The 19,288-nt window shown below is 42.3% G+C and overlaps 1 protein-coding gene across 2 annotated transcripts; it reads right to left on the bottom strand.

Moving 5' to 3' along the window:
• Positions 1–64: 64 nt before the first annotated feature.
• Positions 65–18,703, bottom strand: oplah (5-oxoprolinase, ATP-hydrolysing). 2 transcript variants are annotated; one of them, XM_085468578.1, is made up of 28 exons: positions 18,543–18,703; positions 17,170–17,370; positions 16,750–16,941; positions 16,219–16,333; positions 15,227–15,350; positions 14,693–14,888; positions 14,296–14,461; positions 13,927–14,065; positions 13,666–13,733; positions 11,405–11,580; positions 11,189–11,314; positions 10,978–11,090; positions 10,721–10,891; positions 9,817–9,954; positions 9,452–9,590; positions 9,015–9,127; positions 8,603–8,754; positions 8,357–8,517; positions 8,154–8,255; positions 7,892–8,066; positions 7,451–7,635; positions 7,062–7,208; positions 6,817–6,951; positions 6,529–6,678; positions 6,156–6,313; positions 5,908–6,068; positions 5,686–5,783; positions 65–4,250 (listed from the first exon to the last, which is right to left on the bottom strand). In XM_085468578.1, the coding sequence occupies exons 2-28, from the start codon at positions 17,338–17,340 to the stop codon at positions 4,098–4,100; spliced, it is 3,924 nt and encodes a 1,307-aa protein (XP_085324704.1). In that variant the 5' UTR covers positions 17,341–17,370; positions 18,543–18,703; the 3' UTR covers positions 65–4,097. The 2 variants fall into 2 exon arrangements, with proteins under 2 accessions (XP_085324704.1, XP_085324703.1); XM_085468577.1 differs by lacking the exon at positions 18,543–18,703 and adding an exon at positions 17,499–17,629.
• Positions 18,704–19,288: the final 585 nt, after the last annotated feature.

The following is a 19,288-nucleotide window of genomic DNA, read 5'->3' as shown; positions in this document are numbered from 1 at the left end:
TGTACAACAAAACGAGTATCTACCTCAGTCTTTCAGTGAAACTGTGTAAAGTCATTGCACTGCACCTATAGTTTGCACTGTTTCTTTATTTGCATATACAAGCTTCTTTTTTTAACCTTTATTATCATTTTTTGAATGTTTTCTACCTATTGTGACTACTGAATGTATTACACATACAAAGCCACAAAGAACTGGACTACAAGGCCTATGCAGTAAATATGAGCTAAAGACTGACACTGTAGAGTTAGTAAATGAAGACATTGCATCTTTGTCTTTATGGTGCGACAGTGCACAGATCAGTGCCTACATCTAAATTATGATAGATACCAAGAGATACCATTTGTTCATGTACGTCTGTGATGCTTCTATTGATGGTGGCATTGGCCTTGTTTACTCTTTTTTTCTGTCATTGTGTGTAAGGGGAAAGGAAATCTGTACTGGGAAGAAAACAAAAGATTTCTGGAGACAGTGTAATTTTTGTAATATCTTTGTTTTAGTCTGAACTCAGTTCAAGTGATATAATCTGAGAATCTGACAGCTTGTCATGACACTGGAGACTATTTTTCACATCCTGACAGCCAAAACGTACCTCAAACTGAATCATTTCCTGCAGAATTTGCACTGCTGGTTATTTTGCACTATTTTAAATGCCATTACAATCATCTTTTATAGGAAGCTGCTTTTAAAAGTCTCCTTACCTTGACAAGTGAATGTTTTGTTAGTTTTCTGACATTTTACTGTGATTTCTTTTTTTACAGTACTGAGTAGGTCAGCTCAAAAGTTTTGGGTATCCAAAGAATGTTCTGGAGTTTAACAGGGTATGTAAATAAAATGTTTATATTAACAGTGCTGTTCAGTGTTTTGTGAGGCTGTATAACAATTACGCTGTTAAGTGCAAAATCCTGCTAACTTTACATGAATATGCCGTATTGTGGTTGCACTATTTATGTTTATTTACACTCTGCAGCCACTTTATTAGGTACACCTTATTAGCAGTGGGTGGGACCCCACATTGTGTTTTGAGTTTCCTTCAATTCAATAAGGAACTGGAAACATTTCTCCAGAGATTTTTATCCATATTGACATGAAGCTAATCACACAGTTGTAGATTTGTCAGCTGCACATCCATGATGCAAATCTCCTATTCCACTACATCCCAAATATGCTGTTTGACTGAGATCTAGTTACTGTCCAGGTCATCTGAGGACATTGGGTAGGCTGTGGCATTTAAACAATTCTCCGTTCATATCTGGGTGACTAAAAGAAATATCATCCACATTATTAGATGACCAGCACCAGCCTGAACTGTTGATACAAGACAGGATGGATCCATGCTTTTAAGTTTTGTTTTATTTTAATCCAAGATTCCAACTCTGACATCCAAATGTTGCAGCAGAAATCAAGCCTCATCAAATCAAACATTCTTACAATCTTCTATTGTACAATTTTGGTGATCCTTTGCAAATTGTATCCTCAATTTCCCGTTCTTACCTGACAGGAGTGGCACCTGGTGTGGTACTCCTCTGCCGTTTCTCATCTGCTTTAAGGATCAGCAGTTTTTGTACCCAGAGATGCTCTTCTGCATACCCTGGATGTAATGAGTAGTTATTCAGTAACTGTTTTTTTCCCCCTTTCCTGCCACTGACTTGATATTTCCCCTGTTTTTGGACTACTGTGCAAACCCTAGAGATGGTTGTGTGGGAAAATCCCAGTGGATCGGCAGTTTCTAAAATACTCAGACAAGCCAGTCTGGGACCAACCGTGGAGTGATCAAAGTCAATTAAATTAGTCAATTAAGTCTAATCTTTCTAACTTCTGCAGGTCATTTTGACCATGTCTATATAAATAAATAAACTGAGTTGCTGCTGTCTGATTAGCAGATTTGTATTAATGAAAAGTTCAATAGGTGTACCTAATGAAGTGGCTGGTAAGCATGTTTTCTTTATATGCAAGATCACTGGTTTTAGATGATGGTTTCTGTTACTTTTAAAAAAAAAATTCAGAACTTTTGTATTTTGAGAATCAAAATTTTTAAATATAAAGCTTGGCTAGTCACGTGAAAATAACAAGCTATTTTTTTTTCATGATTATTTTGTGAATAAATCTTCTGATGCCCTTTATATATAAAGCAGCGGTGTAGCTGGTCTGCTACAAGCCAACCTATTTAACCTCAGGTATTTTGTGTCACCTCAAAATAAAAAGAACAGCAGAATGTCTTCTGAGTGTTACATCATCACAAATTACACTGAATTTACATATGCGAATACCATATGACTGATGGATGAGGCTTGTTTGAATGTATTGTTATGTAAGTGAAGGTTGTAAAAATGACATTATTGAAATATTAAAATAAATTAACTTGAAATTCCTACTTGAAATTGCATGGGAGTAAAAGAAAAAGAAAAAACACTTAAGTACCTCACGCTCAGCCTCGTGATTTAAAATCTTTTTATATTGTTTTTGTTATTTTTGTGCTATAAGCTGTCTTTGACTGTTTTGAAACTGCCAAGAAATTAATTTGTCATTATTATTACTTTATTTACTATATGAGAAACAAATGTATCAATTGAAAAACTAAATGGCAATGCACTTAAATATTTGCAATCAATCAGCTTTTGGGGATTTGCAATGAAATATTTTTTTCTAGCGTGTGTCTTTGAGCTTCTCCAATCTTTTTTATGCAAACAGTTTTTTTGTGGGTATTTTTGGTGACAGACTTTTTTTTAAGCTGTTCTAGTGATGCCAACACATCTGACTGCTTTGACTGGTGTGACGGAGTGTGAGTGTAACATTTATGTGTCTTTAAATACTCCCCCCCCCCTTTTCTTTGTATTTTGTGAATCTAGCTTCTCTCATTTCTTTTTATCTTTAGTACTTTCCTAAAGTTAATACTGATAATAAGCCAGTTGATAAGGTGAAAAGACAGAGTGGGCCAAGCAGCAGCAGAGAGATTGTTTTATCACAGGAATTGTAATCCAGAAACAAGGAAGCTTTCTTTGATCCACAGTCCACGGCCTCCAGAATGGGAGTTTCTAGCACAGCTATATCCACACACACACACACACACACACACACACACACACACACACACACACACACACACACACACACACACACACACACACACCTGATTTGCATCAATCGTCCAGCAGCCGTCAGCCTCCTGCTGCCTCCCCTGCAGTGACCACTATCTCTTTATCTGCTGCATACGCATGCCTGCACTCCCTCACTATCCTTCCTGCTCTGCTCCACGATCATTCCTGACCCAGAGATGGGAGGAGGGGACAACACTTTAAACAGGGACAAGCCCCCACCCCGCACCAACACATTCAACAATCCTGGGATTTTTTTTGTGGCATGTCAGAAGTTATCCTAATCGAACTATTTTCATTAACTATCCACGATCCAGGTCAAATAATTTGAGCCTGCACGTGCCTGGATCACAATTCAGTTTAGTTTCAATGCATTCGAAGCTTAAACTGTCCTCATGAGTGAAGTTTGTGAGACACAATGTCGTGTCATTTGAAATTTTGAGTAAATCTGTGTGTGTGTGTGTGTGTGACTGCTATGGTGCAAAAAAAATCTTTTTAGTAGAAATAGAGTTTATTTGTCTGATTTGTTAGGACAAGAAAAACATCTTGAAATCGATATTAGACAAAAAAAAGATTCTTTGAGGTCTAAATTAATGCTTTTTGAAAAAGCATCAAATGGAACTAAACATTAAAACTACTGAGTAGATTCAGTATAAGAACAGAGCGATGGATATGCGACATATAACAACTGTATGTCCGTTACAAAGGTCCTTTGATGGCATATTTAGTCTAGTGAGGACAGACCCAGCCTGAGTTATTAGTATTTAGCCAACTTCCCTGCAAATGTAAGCAGTCTGTCTGTGTAACACGCCACATGTGCTGCATCTTTTAAACACGGACACTGCAAAAAAAAAAAAAATCTTTTAATGGTGTTCAAGTAAAAATCTGAAATTCTGACAGCCTGCATGTAGGCTTGAAATCCTTTTTACTCAGTATGTGTCTCGCAAATATTTTGCAGTACAATGACAAAACTGTCTTAACTCTTCCTCCTTTTCTCACGTCTTTTCACACTCCCTCTTGTGCCATTCTGTATTCAAAGATGCTACCCCTCTCGGAGAATGTCTCATTCAAGCGCCTTCGCTTGGTCTGAGGCCTATTGTTTGCTTCCTCTTCTTTTCCATATCCACCTCCTCCAGGGGTGTAGAGGCAGAACATGTCCTGTTTGGGGACACACACAAACACAAAAGCTATGATGAAGCAACAGAAGTACCACAAAACGAAGCTCCTCTAGGTGTTACTTAAGGCTTGGTTTCCATGTTTATACCCAACCCAAGCAATGATTTTGGTCTTCATGGCCAGTGTGCCATTTCATGTTAAAGTAAAGTAATGCATTATTAGGGGTGTAACAGGTGGGCGCAATTATTTTGTTCTTCAGCCTACAGTTGGAAACAAAGGCTTTCTAAGATAGGGGTGTCAGAATATGCCTTACAAAGACTCCAATCCAGCCCACTGGACTGCTTTGGAAAAAATGCGGAGGGCATAAATTCTGGAGTTTAAACTGTATTTTTAAGTCAGGAGTCTCCATAGTGTAGAAAAACGACATACTGTTGTAACTGCAGTTGTTTTTCTTATGTTAAGATATCTCCAGGATTCAATGTGCAGTTGCTTCTGTGCAGTGACAAATAGGGAATGTTCACTGGTCTGGACCACTTAACACTAAAGTGGGCTGTACGTGACCCATGATGTAATATAGGTTTGACATCTCTGCTCTGACTGGACAGATGTTCAGTTTCTCTGGTGCATACAATTTGTTTATCAGCACATTTTTGATTCACCAACGTTAGCTTGTTATTTAATATCAAAGTGAATTATAATTTAAGATAGCTGCGCAGTTCTGGCTTTAAATGCATCACTAATCTGCCTGCACTGCTTTCTCATGTTGTCATTTCTTTCCAGCCTTTTGTGAACCGAGTAGCTTCTTCTGTCATTCTGCCTTTCAGGCTCCCATTCATATGACCCACTTCCTCCCGATCTCCATCCGAGCCCTCCACCTGCTTCATTTCCACTTCCAAGAGGAAACTGGACTCTGGGTGTTCCTGTCCTACTTCCTTTAACTTGGAAGTGGCCAACCCTGCTAAACACAAGGCTTAAAAACCACCAAAACAATTGATGTTGCCTCCATGATAATAATTGATGGTTTTTCAACCACAATAAAGCCATGTCCTTAAGTTTAACCCGTTTCAGTTCTGCCACTTTTATCTAAATTGCTCAGTGACTTCCCCCTTCTTTCTTGTCTGTCTATCTTCCTTGCTTCAGTATCTAATGAAGGCAAAATGACCCCAAAATAATCTAAAAACTAATAAAAATAAAAATTGTAACAAGAGACAAATGTATTTTTCATGAGTTTACAGTAAACAAGAAGTAAGCTCATTTTCCTATAGAAATCAATAATTCAAGACACCTCAGATATAGATTTAGATTGCTTTTTGCAACCAGAGCCCACTGATGGCCGCTGGCTTCAACTTTCTGTTGTTTTCAGACTTGGATGCTACGGCCATCTTGTATATAGTTATTCTGGGCTGGCATTTTTTCTGTGTAGTGTCATTATAAGTACACTAAAGCACGACGGTGCTTCACACGTGCACAGCCTTACCCCGGGGTCAAGGCTGACACTGGTCTTGGCTCCCAGGTTGAGGACTCTGCCTTCAGCTCTGTGGAGGAGGTTCAGCCCTGCTACACCATCATCTCCCCCTGACCGCCAACAAAAGATTACATTTTTTAAGATTAAGTAAGGAAAATGTGAGCATTTAGACTTTTTTTTTAAAATTGTTGAGGACATTGGGACTGTCATCAGGCTTTGATATTGAAAATTTACCCCGGAGGCCATAGGGGCGAGTGGATCGCCTCTCTGTCAGTACGGACAGAACAACCTTGTTCCTGAACAGAAGTTTACGAATCACACCGTCTCCACCGCAGTATTTCCCTGCACCCCCTGAGCCGGGCCGTAGAGAGAACTGCTCTAAAACCACTGGATACCTGAACATCAGAAGGACACAGACGGCATTCAGATGAATAACAGAAATGATATCATCACACGACACAAATCGTCAACTTATATCCCACCTCTTCTCCAGAATCTCTGGGTCAGTGATGCGGGTGTTTGTCATGTGAGTATGAACTCCACTCCGCCCGTTCCAGCCCGGCCCTGCCCCAGCTCCTCCAGCAACTGTCTCATAATAACCAATTTTCTCACTTCCAAATGAAATGTTGTTCATACAGCCCTAATGGAAGGAGCGAAATAAACAAAACGCCATTAACTAGTCAGTTGAATGCCAACGCATTGTGTTTCACACCATGTCAACAAGTTGTTTACTCTACAGGTGGAAAACATACAACAGTCGAAAAGCGGTACATAGCTATCAAATGTATGCTTCATCAGTCAAGCTTCACAGTAGAAACATGCATTTTTGCAAACATATTTTGGAATATCATTTACCTGTGAGGCCGCGCACACCTCAAACGCCTTAAAAATCACATCAACCACTCTCTGGGATGTGAGCACGTTTCCTCCAACCACAGCTGCATTCTGGGAAGGCTGGAGGATGGACCCAGGAGGGATGATGACATTGATGGGTGCGAGGCAACCCTAAACATGGGAAAAGAAAGGTGGTCAAAAAAGCAGCCCAGATGAATCACGATAGCCCCCCGCCCCAAAAATTACAACCAACATTCAAACCACGAGTTATTCAAAGTGAGCCAAGAGCTCCTAGAACTGGATTTTTACCTGATTGAGGGGGATGTCCTGTCCAACCATGCAGCGCAGGCAGTAGATAAGTGCAGACAGGGTGATGGCCCGTGGAGCGTTGCAGTTCCCCCACACCTCTGTTCCTGTCCCTGTGAAGTCAAACACCGCACTGCCCTGTAAAGAAGGAGGTTCACACATTTAACCAATCACAGTCCTTCTTGAAGAGCGGTTTCTATCCCAGCTTTGCAAACTAATAAATATGCTGTGTTACGATTCCTCCTCACCTCTTCTTCATTAATCTGAACCCGCAGTCTGATTGGTGTTCCGTCGTCCATGAAATCCTCTGACTCCACCTCCAAGGAGCCCGTCTCCTGCCGCCGCCGCCGTGCAAAGTCTCTCAGCATGTCCCTCACCGCCAGTTCTGCGTTGCTCTAAAATGCACAGAGGCTTTACAACACCCTCATAGCCCATACTTTTCAGAAATAAGAATACTTGCGGCCACCAGTGCTACCTCTCATCGCCTTGTTCTCAAGTTATTGCATTCACAAGATTTTCAGAAATCTTGACCTCTGTGCTTCAGGTCAAGGTCACTGAGATTTGAAATCATCAACCTTTTGAGGGGCAAAAAATCAAATTTTTCTTCTTTAAATTTTTGCTTGTAGCAACAGTTTACCTGGATGTATCCCATGTAGGCCTGAACCACAGCAAGTCCATAACTGTCAATCAGCTCTCCCACCAGCTGGCTCCCTCTCTGATTGGCCGCCACCTGAGCCCGCAGGTCTGACAGGTTGTCATGGAGATTTCGAGTCCCAGAGCAGCCTGGGTATTGGGCTGGAGCTATCAGAGCTTCAGTTACAGCTGATACAGAGAGATGGGAGAGGAAGTAAGGGGTCTAGAAAACAAAATGAATGCTAAAAAAATAAAATAAAATTGTCAACAGAGCAATAAAAAAAACAACAACTATTATTTACTAGTAATTTTAAAAACAAAGAGTCCTTTAAGTGCCAAAGAATGACTCTTTATCTTAAGTTAAGTGTCATCTCTTGATTTTCTATGCTCTCTCCTTTCAGAAGTGTGTCACATTCAGGTCCTGACTCGTCTCCTCCTCACTTACCTTCTTCCTGGAAGACCCCACCAGTGACAAGCTTAAAGGAAGTGAAGACAGCGCCCTCCTGCTGAAGGGAAGTGGAATGGGGTGGCATGGAGCCTGGAGTGATGCCACCTATGTCGGCGTGGTGCCCCCTGCTGGCCACAAAGAACACAGGGCCGCTCACTCCTTTTCTAAACACCTGAACAAGAAAGAAAAAAGGCAATGAGGAAAGAATAGAAGAAGAATTTGAGGGAAGAAATAGTGTTGAAAAGCGTGGTGGACTGACCGGTGTGATCACTGTGAGGTCTGGGAGATGGCTGCCCCCAGCAGATGGGTGGTTACTCAAAATCACATCCCCTTCTTTGAGCTTATTCCCAAGTGATCTGAGCTGCTCACAGAAGAAAAAAAACAACATCCTTTTGTCATTCAACGTGTATGGCCACACTAAGAAAAACTCACTCACACATGGCTGGACTGTTCGTGCCTCACCTGGTACTGGACAGTCTCCTGCATGGCTCCCAGGTGGACGGGGATGTGAGGTGCGTTGGACACCAGACCTCCATCCTGTCCAAACACAGCACAGGAGAAGTCAAGTCGCTCCTTGATGTTCGTGGAGATGGAGGTTCTTTGCAGAACTCTGCCCATCTGCTCTGTAGGGGAAGACAGAAGAGGTAAACAGGAAGTTCATACTCTTCAACAACCTTCTTCCTCATCTGATTTTGCATGCTGGCATACCCGCGATGCTCATGAAGCGATGGGAGAAGATGGAGAGCTGCACTGTGTTGAGCTCAGTGCCGAGGGCGCAGTGAGGGTCTGAGCCTACCGTCATGCAAACGTCACCACCTTCTGTCAGACGAGCCTCACAACAGGGCTCCACCAGGATGGTGCTGATGGAGGAAACCGGAGCAAATCATGTACAAAGTACAATACATTTCAAAATCAGCACAGGAAATTAAAAATCACATCCACAGAAGTAAAAACTGCTGAAACAAGGACCTCAACTGATAACGCAGAGGTTTAATTTGCTTAATTTAAATAGATTTTAATGTCCTGAGTTCAAAAAATGCAAAAAGGAGAGCATAAAGAATATAAAACATTATTTAGATATGTTTAATTTGGTAGTTGTCAGCAAAAAGCAAATGCCTGCCTGTTTTTGTCAATGATGATGGCTGGTCCCTGGATGCTGTGACCACACGGCAGCTCCTCCCATAGATACACACTGGTGTCGACGTAACCGCCCTCGAAGTAACACTTGGTTATCTACACAGAAGAGCAGAAACAGAGTGACATGAAATAAATGTGCCCACAAGTTTAGGTAAAACATCAATATTACAATGATGGAACAGAACATTTGTCTGTGAACATCTCCCACTTCTCCCATGCTGCTTTTTTATGTTCACCTTTGTTTTATTAAAGGCTCTTTTTTTTCAGCTTCTAAAAACTCAGACGTGGTCACAGCTTGAGCCGGTGACCATGCAGCGGCCCAGGTTTGATCGTTTTTCCTTCAGGCCTTGGTGAGACTGCCTGCGTGTGATCATGTCTGATAAGTGATATATGTGGTACCCGGTAAGTGACTCCATTTACCGTGGCTGGTTTGGCCTGTCTGTGTCCCATTTCTGCTTTGTAAACTGATGTAATACCAGATTGCCCACAACCCCTCACTCTGATGTCATCCACCATGATGGGTCTGTCTGGGATGGTGAACCCGAACTCCTTCAGATAACTGTAATAAGAAGAAGGAAAAAAAAGAGTTAAGAGGAGGAGTAAGAAATCAAGGGTCCTGTGTACAAATGTCATGTAATATTTTCTCCTAAAGATAAAAGAAGATGAGCAACAACAGCCAAAAATATAAACAAAGTGTACGCAGCAGTGATTTAGCCCTCTGAAAGCGAAAACATGTAGCAGCCAGAAGCTCAGGACATGAATGGGTAAAGAGAAGAGGAGCAAACCGTTTGGTGAAGGCACTACGAAAGTCTCCGGCTCTACAGGACCGGGCGTTGCTGGGGTATCCGGCAGCGGTAACCATGAGAGCGCAGTCCGTGCCCTCGTAACGCATGTGGAGGAAAACCTCGGTGGTTATCTGACCGCTGAAGCGGACGACAAACAAGACTACTTTAGTCTAGCGGCTACGATTGTTCAACAAACATCATGACTTCTTAACATTCACGTCTTTGCTTTTTTCACTTTAACAAAATGTAAGCAAGGCCACAAAGTCCCTTTTTCATTTTATTATTTGCTTTTAAATCTTTAAATGAGTTGGTGCCTCCTTAACATTCATCCTTTAAATTATGCATATCCGAATTGAATGGACAGAAACTTTTATAGTCACCTCTACTTGTTTCACACATATTCATACTTCACTTTATTCTGTGGATTTAAGAATTTTATATACAACCCCCGATTCCAAAAACGTTGGGACCCTGTGCAGAATAAAGCTAAAAACAGAATGCAAAGATTTGCAAATCTCATAAGCTCATATTTTATTCAAAATAGAACATATCACATATCAAATTTTTAAAGCGAGAAATTGAGAAAATGAACCATTTTTACAAAAATATCAGCAAATTCTGATTTTTATAACAGCTACACGTCTCAAAAGAGGTGGGACACAGCCATGTTCACTACTGAGTAGCACCTCCTCTTCTTTTAACAATAGTGTGTAAACATCTGGGACCGGAAGAAAGCAGATACTGGACTGCAGGCACACCAGTTTAACATCCAGACTCTTCTGCTATAAAGCCATGCTGCTGTAAAAGCTGCAGTATGCGGTTTAGCTTTGAAAGTTGACTAGCATGCCTGGAGTCTTACAGATGTGCTTGACCCCAGCCCATGTATTGTTTTGTGGTTTCTAACCTGGTGAAGCCTCGTGCACGGAGTGTATCGTGGCAGCGTTTGGATAGCTGCTCAACCCTTTGATCAAGCTCACTGAAGGACGCCGGCTTGTACTGCAGAGAGCACGGCTCCTGCACCTCCTCCACCACATCTGCTAGAGCCAGACCGTACGCTGACAGCACGCCGCTGTACCTGCAAATCATAAACACGGGCAACTGCTCACTCCGTGGCTCTCAGCTGTCTTTCACCTCTAGTGAAACAGAATCTAGAAGCCTTACTTATGTATAAAGACAGTCTTCATCCCAAGAGAGCGGGCAATCGCACAAGCATGTTGACCGCCTGCCCCCCCGAAACACGCCAACACATGCTGAGATGTATCGTGGCCTTTGGCCTGCAAGAGTGGAGCAGGTGGGAAATGAGTGGGAGAGAGAACAACAAGATGATTTTTTATGCTGAAATGTAGAAAACACAGTTTAATACCAAACATACCTGTGTGAGAGCTCTGATTGGCCGGCACATTGCCTCATTGGCGACACGAATGAATCCCATGGCAACCGCTTCCATGCTCATCTCTGATTGTCTGCTGTGTGAGTGGTTGGCCCCATTAGCATCAGCCTTCAAATGAAAGCACGAAGAGCATTTAAACCTAATATCATCATAAATTATTGAACTTACTCCACAAAGTAGTCCAGTACATATCAGTGCCTGTGATTGGTTTGAAGACAGGAAGATGTTGATCTCTTCAGTGAGTTGACGGAAATGCTTCGTGGTCTCTTCCAGGGACAAAGGCTCATTCTCTTTGGGCCCGAAGATCTTTGGGAAGAAGGAAGGGATGAGACGACCCAGGGCTAAGTTAGCATCTGTCACAGTCAGAGGTCCACCTGGGAAAATACCACAGCACCCGACAGGGAATCAGGTCTCGGTCTGTTTTTCAATAACCCCATTGTTCTGAGTTTTGAGTCAGCGTTAGCGTTCAGTGCTTTACTTGGCACCGAGGATGGTGGTATCTGAAATGAAGCTTAAGGCTAACCAATGAATCTACAGGGAACGTCAACAAAGAAGACTCCGATTTCTTTTTGTTAACACACTTGTTATAATGAAGTGCTTTGAGAAACTGGTCCGACGTCACATCATGTCCTGCCTGCCACCCACACTCGACCCGCTCCAGTTTGCATACAGAGCTAACAGATCAACTGAAGATGCCATTGCTACAACGCTCCACACCACCATCTCTCACCTGGAAGTGCAGGGCCGTTACGCCAGGCTGCTCTTTGTTGACTTTAGCTCTGCTTTCAATACGATACTCCCGGACAGACTAATAGATAAACTGCTGGAAATTGGACTTCCTTCCACCACCTGCCGCTGGATCAGAGACTTCCTCTCAGACCGTGTACAGAGAGTTAGAGTGGGGCCTCATCTTTCCTCAGCCCTCAGCCTCAACACCGGCTCTCCACAAGGCTGTGTACTGAGTCCCCTACTGTACACTCTGTACACACATGACTGTGTTAGTTCCCACCCAGACAACACAGTCATCAAGTTTGCAGATGATACCACTGTGGTGGGGCTCATCTCAGGGGGAGATGAGACTGCATACAGAGCTGAAGTTCAGAGGCTGTCAGATTGGTGTGCAGACAACAACCTGGACCTCAATACCACCAAAACAAAAGAACTGGTAGTTGACTTCAGAAGGAGGAAGTCCGAGCTGCAGCCTGTCAGCATCAACGGGGAGTGCGTGGAAAGGGTCTCCAGTTTCAAGTTTCTGGGTGTGCACATAGACACAGACCTCCAATGGAGCGCTAACACCTCTGCGGTCTTAAAGAAGGCCCAACAGCGTCTCCACTTTCTGAGAATCCTCAGAAAAATGGACCTGAAGAAGGAGCTGCTGACCGTCTTCTACCACTGCTCCATTGAAAGTGTGCTGACATATTGCATCGGTGTGTGGTTCTCCAGCTGCACCACAGCACACAGAAAGGCACTCCAGAGGGTCATCAACATGGCCCAAAAAATCATTGGACATCCTCTTCCCTCCCTGAAGGACCTGTACAGCACTCGCTGTCTCAAGAGGGCACGCAGCATCCTACGGGACTGCACACACCCAGGACACCGGGTGTTTAAGCTGCTGCCGTCTGGCAGGAGGTTCAGGCTGCTGAGGTCCCGAACAAATAGACTCAAGGACAGCTTTTACAACAGGGCAATAGCCCTGATCAGTGTAAATAGCTGACCTGACTGGATACCTCCCTGGACTTTTTAGGGGGAGGTAACAATGTTTAAAACAATAACAATAATATTTATATTTATAACAAGGTGCAATAATAATTAATGTGCAATAATAACAGTGTGCAATACACATACACTTATTCTTCTTTTTTATACTAAGTTAATATACTGTGTTGTGTTGTTTGTTACGTTGTGATGTGTCATATCGTGTCGTGTTGTGTTATATGTAGTGCCGACGTAGGACAGTTTTTCCAATTTCATTGTACTACTGTACTATGTATGACTGTGCAATGACAATAAAGAGTTATCTTATCTTATCTTATCTTACTTTACAGTTCTGACTGAGAACTATGAGGCAAGTTTGTGTTATATCATCTCAACTTTGGACGTGCCAATTTCCAGCCTTCTGACGCATAAATCGGATGATTAACCTCGGGAACAGGACAGGAGAACAAGCTCCGTGCCAGTGGGTGCTGGACTCAGTATAATGATTTTAAAAAGAGAAAAAGGGGAAAAAAAGAGCTGAAACTGCACAATTAATGGTTCACTAGATAGAGAAAGAGAGAGAGAGAGAGAAAGAGAGAAAGAAAGAGAGAGAGAAAGAAAGAAAGAGAGAAAGAGAGAAAGAGAGAAAGAAAGAAAGAAAGAAAGAAAGAAAGAAAGAAAGAAAGAAAGAAAGAAAGAAAGAAAGAAAGAACGAACAACAACTGCTGGCAACAGTAGAACATGAATAACGGAAAAGCTGTTACCTTTTCTGTAGCAGGCTGGTCCTGGATGTGCTCCTGCAGACTCTGGTCCAACTACAAACATCCCTGATCTGGTAGGGTTAGAAAGAAGATAAATACAGAGAGTAGTCATTAAATAAGAAAATAAATAAAATATAAAACAATCAAAGTCAAAATGGGTAATATCACAATTACCACATCATCACATTATACTGGTATTATAGAAGATTGCTCGCAAATATGGAGCTAGTCCCACCGTCCGTTACACAATTTGTGCAAACTTGCCTGAAAAACAGTCGCGATCCTCCGCCTGCAGCCACAGTGTTGATGTCCAGCTGAGGTGCTTGCAGGGTGACTCCAGCTGTGGTAGCCTCAAACACATGCTCATACTGGCCTGCATACCGACTCACATCTGTGGACGTTCCTGCAGACAACAACAAACGAGAGCATGTAGGCACGAAAAGCTAAAGATAAAAACCAAAGTTAAAAACATCGCCCAAAAGAGAAGCGTAACTTTACTCCATAGGATCAGAAATATCAAATCCTGGATGTGGCACATGGAAGACAACAAACTGTATGAAGATCACACAAAAAGACTTCAAGACAATATCCAGAAGATTCTCAGTTGTCTCCTTTGCTCCCACATACACTCACCGCCCATGTCAAAGCCAATCACAGGCTTTTTCTCCATCTGGCTGTAAGAGGTGATGGCGTATCCCACCACACCTCCCGCCGGGCCGGATAGAATAGCCCGTGAACCGCAGAACTGCTCCATGGGAGTCAAGCCTCCATCTGACTGCATGAACAACACATCTACATCCTGAAGACACACAGACATGAGAGGTTTATGTTTTCAGACTAGTTTAAAGGTGTGGTTAAGTACATATTTATATGTGGGCTGTATGGTTGAGAGCTGCTGTTTGTCTCTGGTGGTACTTAAAGGGGTGGTGGGAGAGTGTCTAACTGAGAGGAAAAGTACTTATGCATACAATAGAGTTCTGAAAATTGTCATCCCCTGAAACATATCGACTGATGCGCGAGAAAAACAAACCTTCAGGCCATCCTTGAAGCCTGAGGTGAAACCTTTTAGATACTGGTGAATTTTGGGTGTGAGGTAGGCATCGGCGCAGACTGTATATCCTCGAGGCACCGCCCGCACCATCGGCATGACCTCACTGGAAAGAGACACCTGGCTGAAGCCCAAGCGACGAGCCAGAGAGCCCACTGCTTTCTCATGCTCGGACCATCTGAAGCACAGAGAGAAAGAGACGTAATCCTAGAAAGCAAGTGAAACATTAAACTCTTACGTAATTTGTTCTGCAGTATAATGTGTTTGTCTTATCACTTCAGTGTCCATTGATCACCTTTTTCTTAAAGCAAAGAACACCAAGTCTGGGCTTTCAGTGTGACATGTGACAAAAAGCATAAAATGAGAACTATTGGGTACCGAGATAAGAGATAAGGCTGCTGAGGTATGACGTCGGTAGACCGAGGTCTTATTTATAGAATGGAAGCAAGTTACTAGGAGAGGACAAGAGAACAGACTAGGATCGTGAGTAAATATTAAAGAAGCTGTAATACTGACGTGTACGAGTGCAGAAGAAGGACAGCCAGACTGGTGATACCACGGGCCAAAACTCCTCTCAGGTCCTTTTCTACTTGCTCCAAGTCTAACTCCTTCCACACCTCAAGGGAATCCCCAGTACTGCCTGGGAAAGACACACAAAGGGATTAGTGGGATTAAGTGAAATTATGTCAGTTAAGGCTTCCATGTTTGAACCAATAGCCAACAGAACTTATTTTCATTACTTTCCTCACTCTGAAAAAATAAATTCAAAACATAACTCTCACCTGAAATATTTTGTTATATATTTAAAATATTTACACACAATGCCAAAGAAAATCATTGTGCTTCATCCAGGTGTTTCCACAGATTAGATGTGTTGCCATGCTTTGCATTTTGCATTAAAAATGCAAAGCTGCATTTTGCACTTGAACCATTGTTTTGCTTGTTGGGCAAATGCATTATTATTGTATAAATAATGGGCTATTTAGTGCTTGTTAGCTTGTTATAGCTGTCAGTTTTTCAAGGAAGTCGAGGTAGCTGAATTACTGGTTTAATTAACCTCATGATTTTTCAGTCTGTTTAGATTGACAAGATTCCACAGTTTGTACAGGCACCACACGACGCTTTGTGGAGTGGCACAGTCAGTGTGAAAGATGGGCGTACCCACTGTTCCACATTCCCACTGGCAGTGCAGTTTATGAAGCGTACTGAAATGGGACATGAGCATATACCTGAAGGATTCTCCTTTCTGACTCCAGTAATTTACAATATAGCATGAAACCAGTGACTGAGCCCATGAAGTCATCAGTTCACTTTTCAGATGTGGAAATTAGATCTTTGGGAGTAACAACAATGCTTTAGCTAAAGGCTCACACTGATACTGATAACCTGCTAATGTTTAAAAGGTATAATATTAGGCAATTCTGGATGGACTAAAAACCTGAAGCCACATACTGCTAACACGGCAGAAGAAATTAGCAGTAAAGGGAGCGCACAACTGCCCCTCGCACCTGTGACAATCCGTTCGGGATCTTTTCTGGGCAGCTGACAACCATCTTGCCTGAGGACGACTCGCTCGTCCACCTCGATCACCTCCTCGTACAGGACGTCAGGCACCGCGACCTCCTGTTACGCACGTGCAAACACAAGGTATACCAGCTCAAAGCGCATGTACTGGGAAGAGCCAGAAAGTGATAAACAATAACAGTAACTGCTTTTACCAGCTAAGGCTTCAGACTGTTATGGTGCAAAAGCTTATCAGGTTTAGTTGGTGTGTTCTGCTGACCTTAAAGGTTAAAGAAAAAAAAAATCTATGTACAGCACAGTAAGCCACAGTTTACTGATCCGTAACCTGAGCTTTACAGATAAGCGACCACTTAATGTGTTAACTCTACAGCTAGCTCAGGGCAAACTCCAGTACTTGCCACAAGCCTGAGCACAACGAGATAATAACTAAACCTTGCAGAGACACAAGCCGTGCCTCACACTACTAATGAGCACCACATGCAGTACAATCACTGGTACAGGCTGAAAAAACAGACCAAGTCAAACAGCTTTGGCCTGGCCTGAGTGCCAATGTGCAGCAGGTCCTTGAATCCCTTTGTGACCAGGAGCGCCGTCCTTTCTCCCTCCCTCTCCAGCAGCGCGTTGGTTGCTACCGTAGTGCCCATTCTGATCCAGCCAATCAGAGAAGTGTCTACAGGCTGATCGCGGGGATACGCCTTCCCTGTTTCCTGTCAAGAAATGCAAACATCAGCATCATATACAGCTATCCCTAGAGATAATGTATGGATATGAATGTAGTGTTGCTCAATATTACATATCGTTTCCACATTGAGCCGCCTATTCTGCTTTTTTTGATACATGCTTATTAATAATCTATAAAAACAGTGAAATGACAGCCAGTATGACAGCAATTAACCTGATATTTCCTTGGCTGAAGGTGGACAGCACAACATTACCTCCTCCAAGATTCTGCGGATCCCCTCAGTGGGAGCATCTTTGTAGTTCTGGGGGTCTCGGGACAGCAGCTTAAGGACTCTCTCACAACCATCGGGCAGCCGGGCGAACACATCGGTGAAGGTGCCACCCCGGTCGATGGCAAAGTCAAATTTCCCCTTAGTCTCAGCCATAGTGAAGAAAGTAAAGTGCCACTCCCAAGTCTATAATAAGAAAAGAACAGGAGAACGTGGAAGTTAAAATTATTCATTCAACACTGTGATGATACAGGAGCAACTAAGGAACCTTTAATTTGAAGGAGAAGGAACATTTCTCGTTTAAAAAACACCACCTTCTTATTTTTAAGCCAGCAGCCTGCCACCATGCTCACTCCTTCACTCATTTTCCTCTCTCTGCTAGACCTCCAGGTTTTTCTTTGTTTATATGACTCCAGACTGCAGAGACAACACATGCATTCCTCTCTCATAGTGCACCGCTAATGCATCTGCAAAGTTCATGCATGGCTACCAAAGTTACTATAGTTTCACATTTTCTAATTAGTATTTATCTCATTTTTGACTTTTTGCTTTTAAAACAGTTTAGTTTCCAGAGTGGATTTCCTTGTTTCGGTTTAGTTTTTATTAGTTTTACTCTTTTTAATTATTATTGTATGTCTGAGTAAAGACTTGTGAAAATCAGTACAGGTATTACAACAAACACAAACGTCTTATTTTTTTAAGGCAGCTGTCTTATAGACACCCAGTCTCTAGAAATATGTCCATCAATGTCCACATCAGCAAAGGTGTAACAAAACTTTGACCAAACTAACTAAAACTATGCATATTATCTCTCTATTTTTCTAAATTATAGTTTTCTTAGTTGTAAAAATTCACAAAATAATTTCAGTTAACTAACTTTTTTAAAGTCTACGATTAATAACTACGCTAACCTTGATATGCACTTGAACTTTGTCCACACTACTGTGCAAGGTGACGCTTTACGCGCGGTAAAGTCCCAGAAATGTAAGTTTAAACAAATGTGGTGATCATTTATACAAATCTAGACTCCACTAGGTCTTTACAGAAAAAAGGAAGAGGTGATCTGATGCTATTACTTCAAAATGAAGCGAACAGACGTGATCAAACTGCACTAAGTAGGACAGTAGCATGCATATTCCAGAGGAAGCATGCAGGAATATCACAGACAGGTCAGCCAGCATTAAGAGACAGAAATCCTTACAAACTCTGCCCGAATCCTTCAAGAGTGAAGTTTTTCTGCACCTGAGATATATGCACATCTTAAACCGATGCGAACTGAGCTCCATTGCATGCAGCTCACAGCGTGAAGCATGCCGGACACGAAGCAAAGCAGCTAGTAACAGCACCGACATACTCACCTGTGCGCCGGGCACTGCTGCTGCACTGCTAGTCTGCTAATCTCTGATAATCCGACGTCGGTCAAATCCTCCTCCCATAACCCCGCTCTGCCTCCTTTTCCAAGAGAAACAACGACGAAGTAGCTCCTCGGTGCCGCTGTCCGGTCTTAACTCCGCCTCCCCCAACTAGTGATGGGATTTCCGGCTCTTTTTAGAGAACCGGCTCTTTCGGTTCGACTCACTAAAAAGAGCCGGCTCTTTCGGCTCCGAACCGGCTCTTCAGGTTGTTTTGTTGCTTTAATTAATTTATTATTAACAATAATATAAAATTATGCACAAAAGGAATTACTAACATAAAAACAAGTGGTTTTATTTATATATGTTTATATATAAATATATGCGGTGGCCCCTAGAGACAAAACACGTACAAACTCCAAAACACATTTCTAGCATGAACTGAACTTCCAAAGCAGAGCTACTAGATCACTTAAATTACACAATTGAAAGCATGTGTGTATTGTTTGTGTATTTATACACAGGCACTCATATATATATTCAAATAATTTAAAAAAAAGTTCATTTACCTGTTATTACCACACACCAAATCCGGTCGTTGGTACTTGCTGGCTTGTGTAGCCACAAGATAACAAAGGCTCAACACTGCGCCCAGCATCCTGGAGCACTTCTGTTGTCTTTTGTACGTGTTTTGAGTTTTTATGTGCTTCTGAGTTTTTACGTGCTTCGGAGTTTGTACGTGTTTTTACATG

This window comes from Copadichromis virginalis, linkage group LG9, assembly GCF_057382275.1.
Source record: "Copadichromis virginalis isolate Kocher_CV1m ecotype Utaka linkage group LG9, C_Virginalis_male_GT1.1, whole genome shotgun sequence".
NCBI classification, from domain to species: Eukaryota; Metazoa; Chordata; class Actinopteri; order Cichliformes; family Cichlidae; genus Copadichromis; species Copadichromis virginalis.
This window is presented reverse-complemented; position numbering and strand designations above follow the sequence as displayed.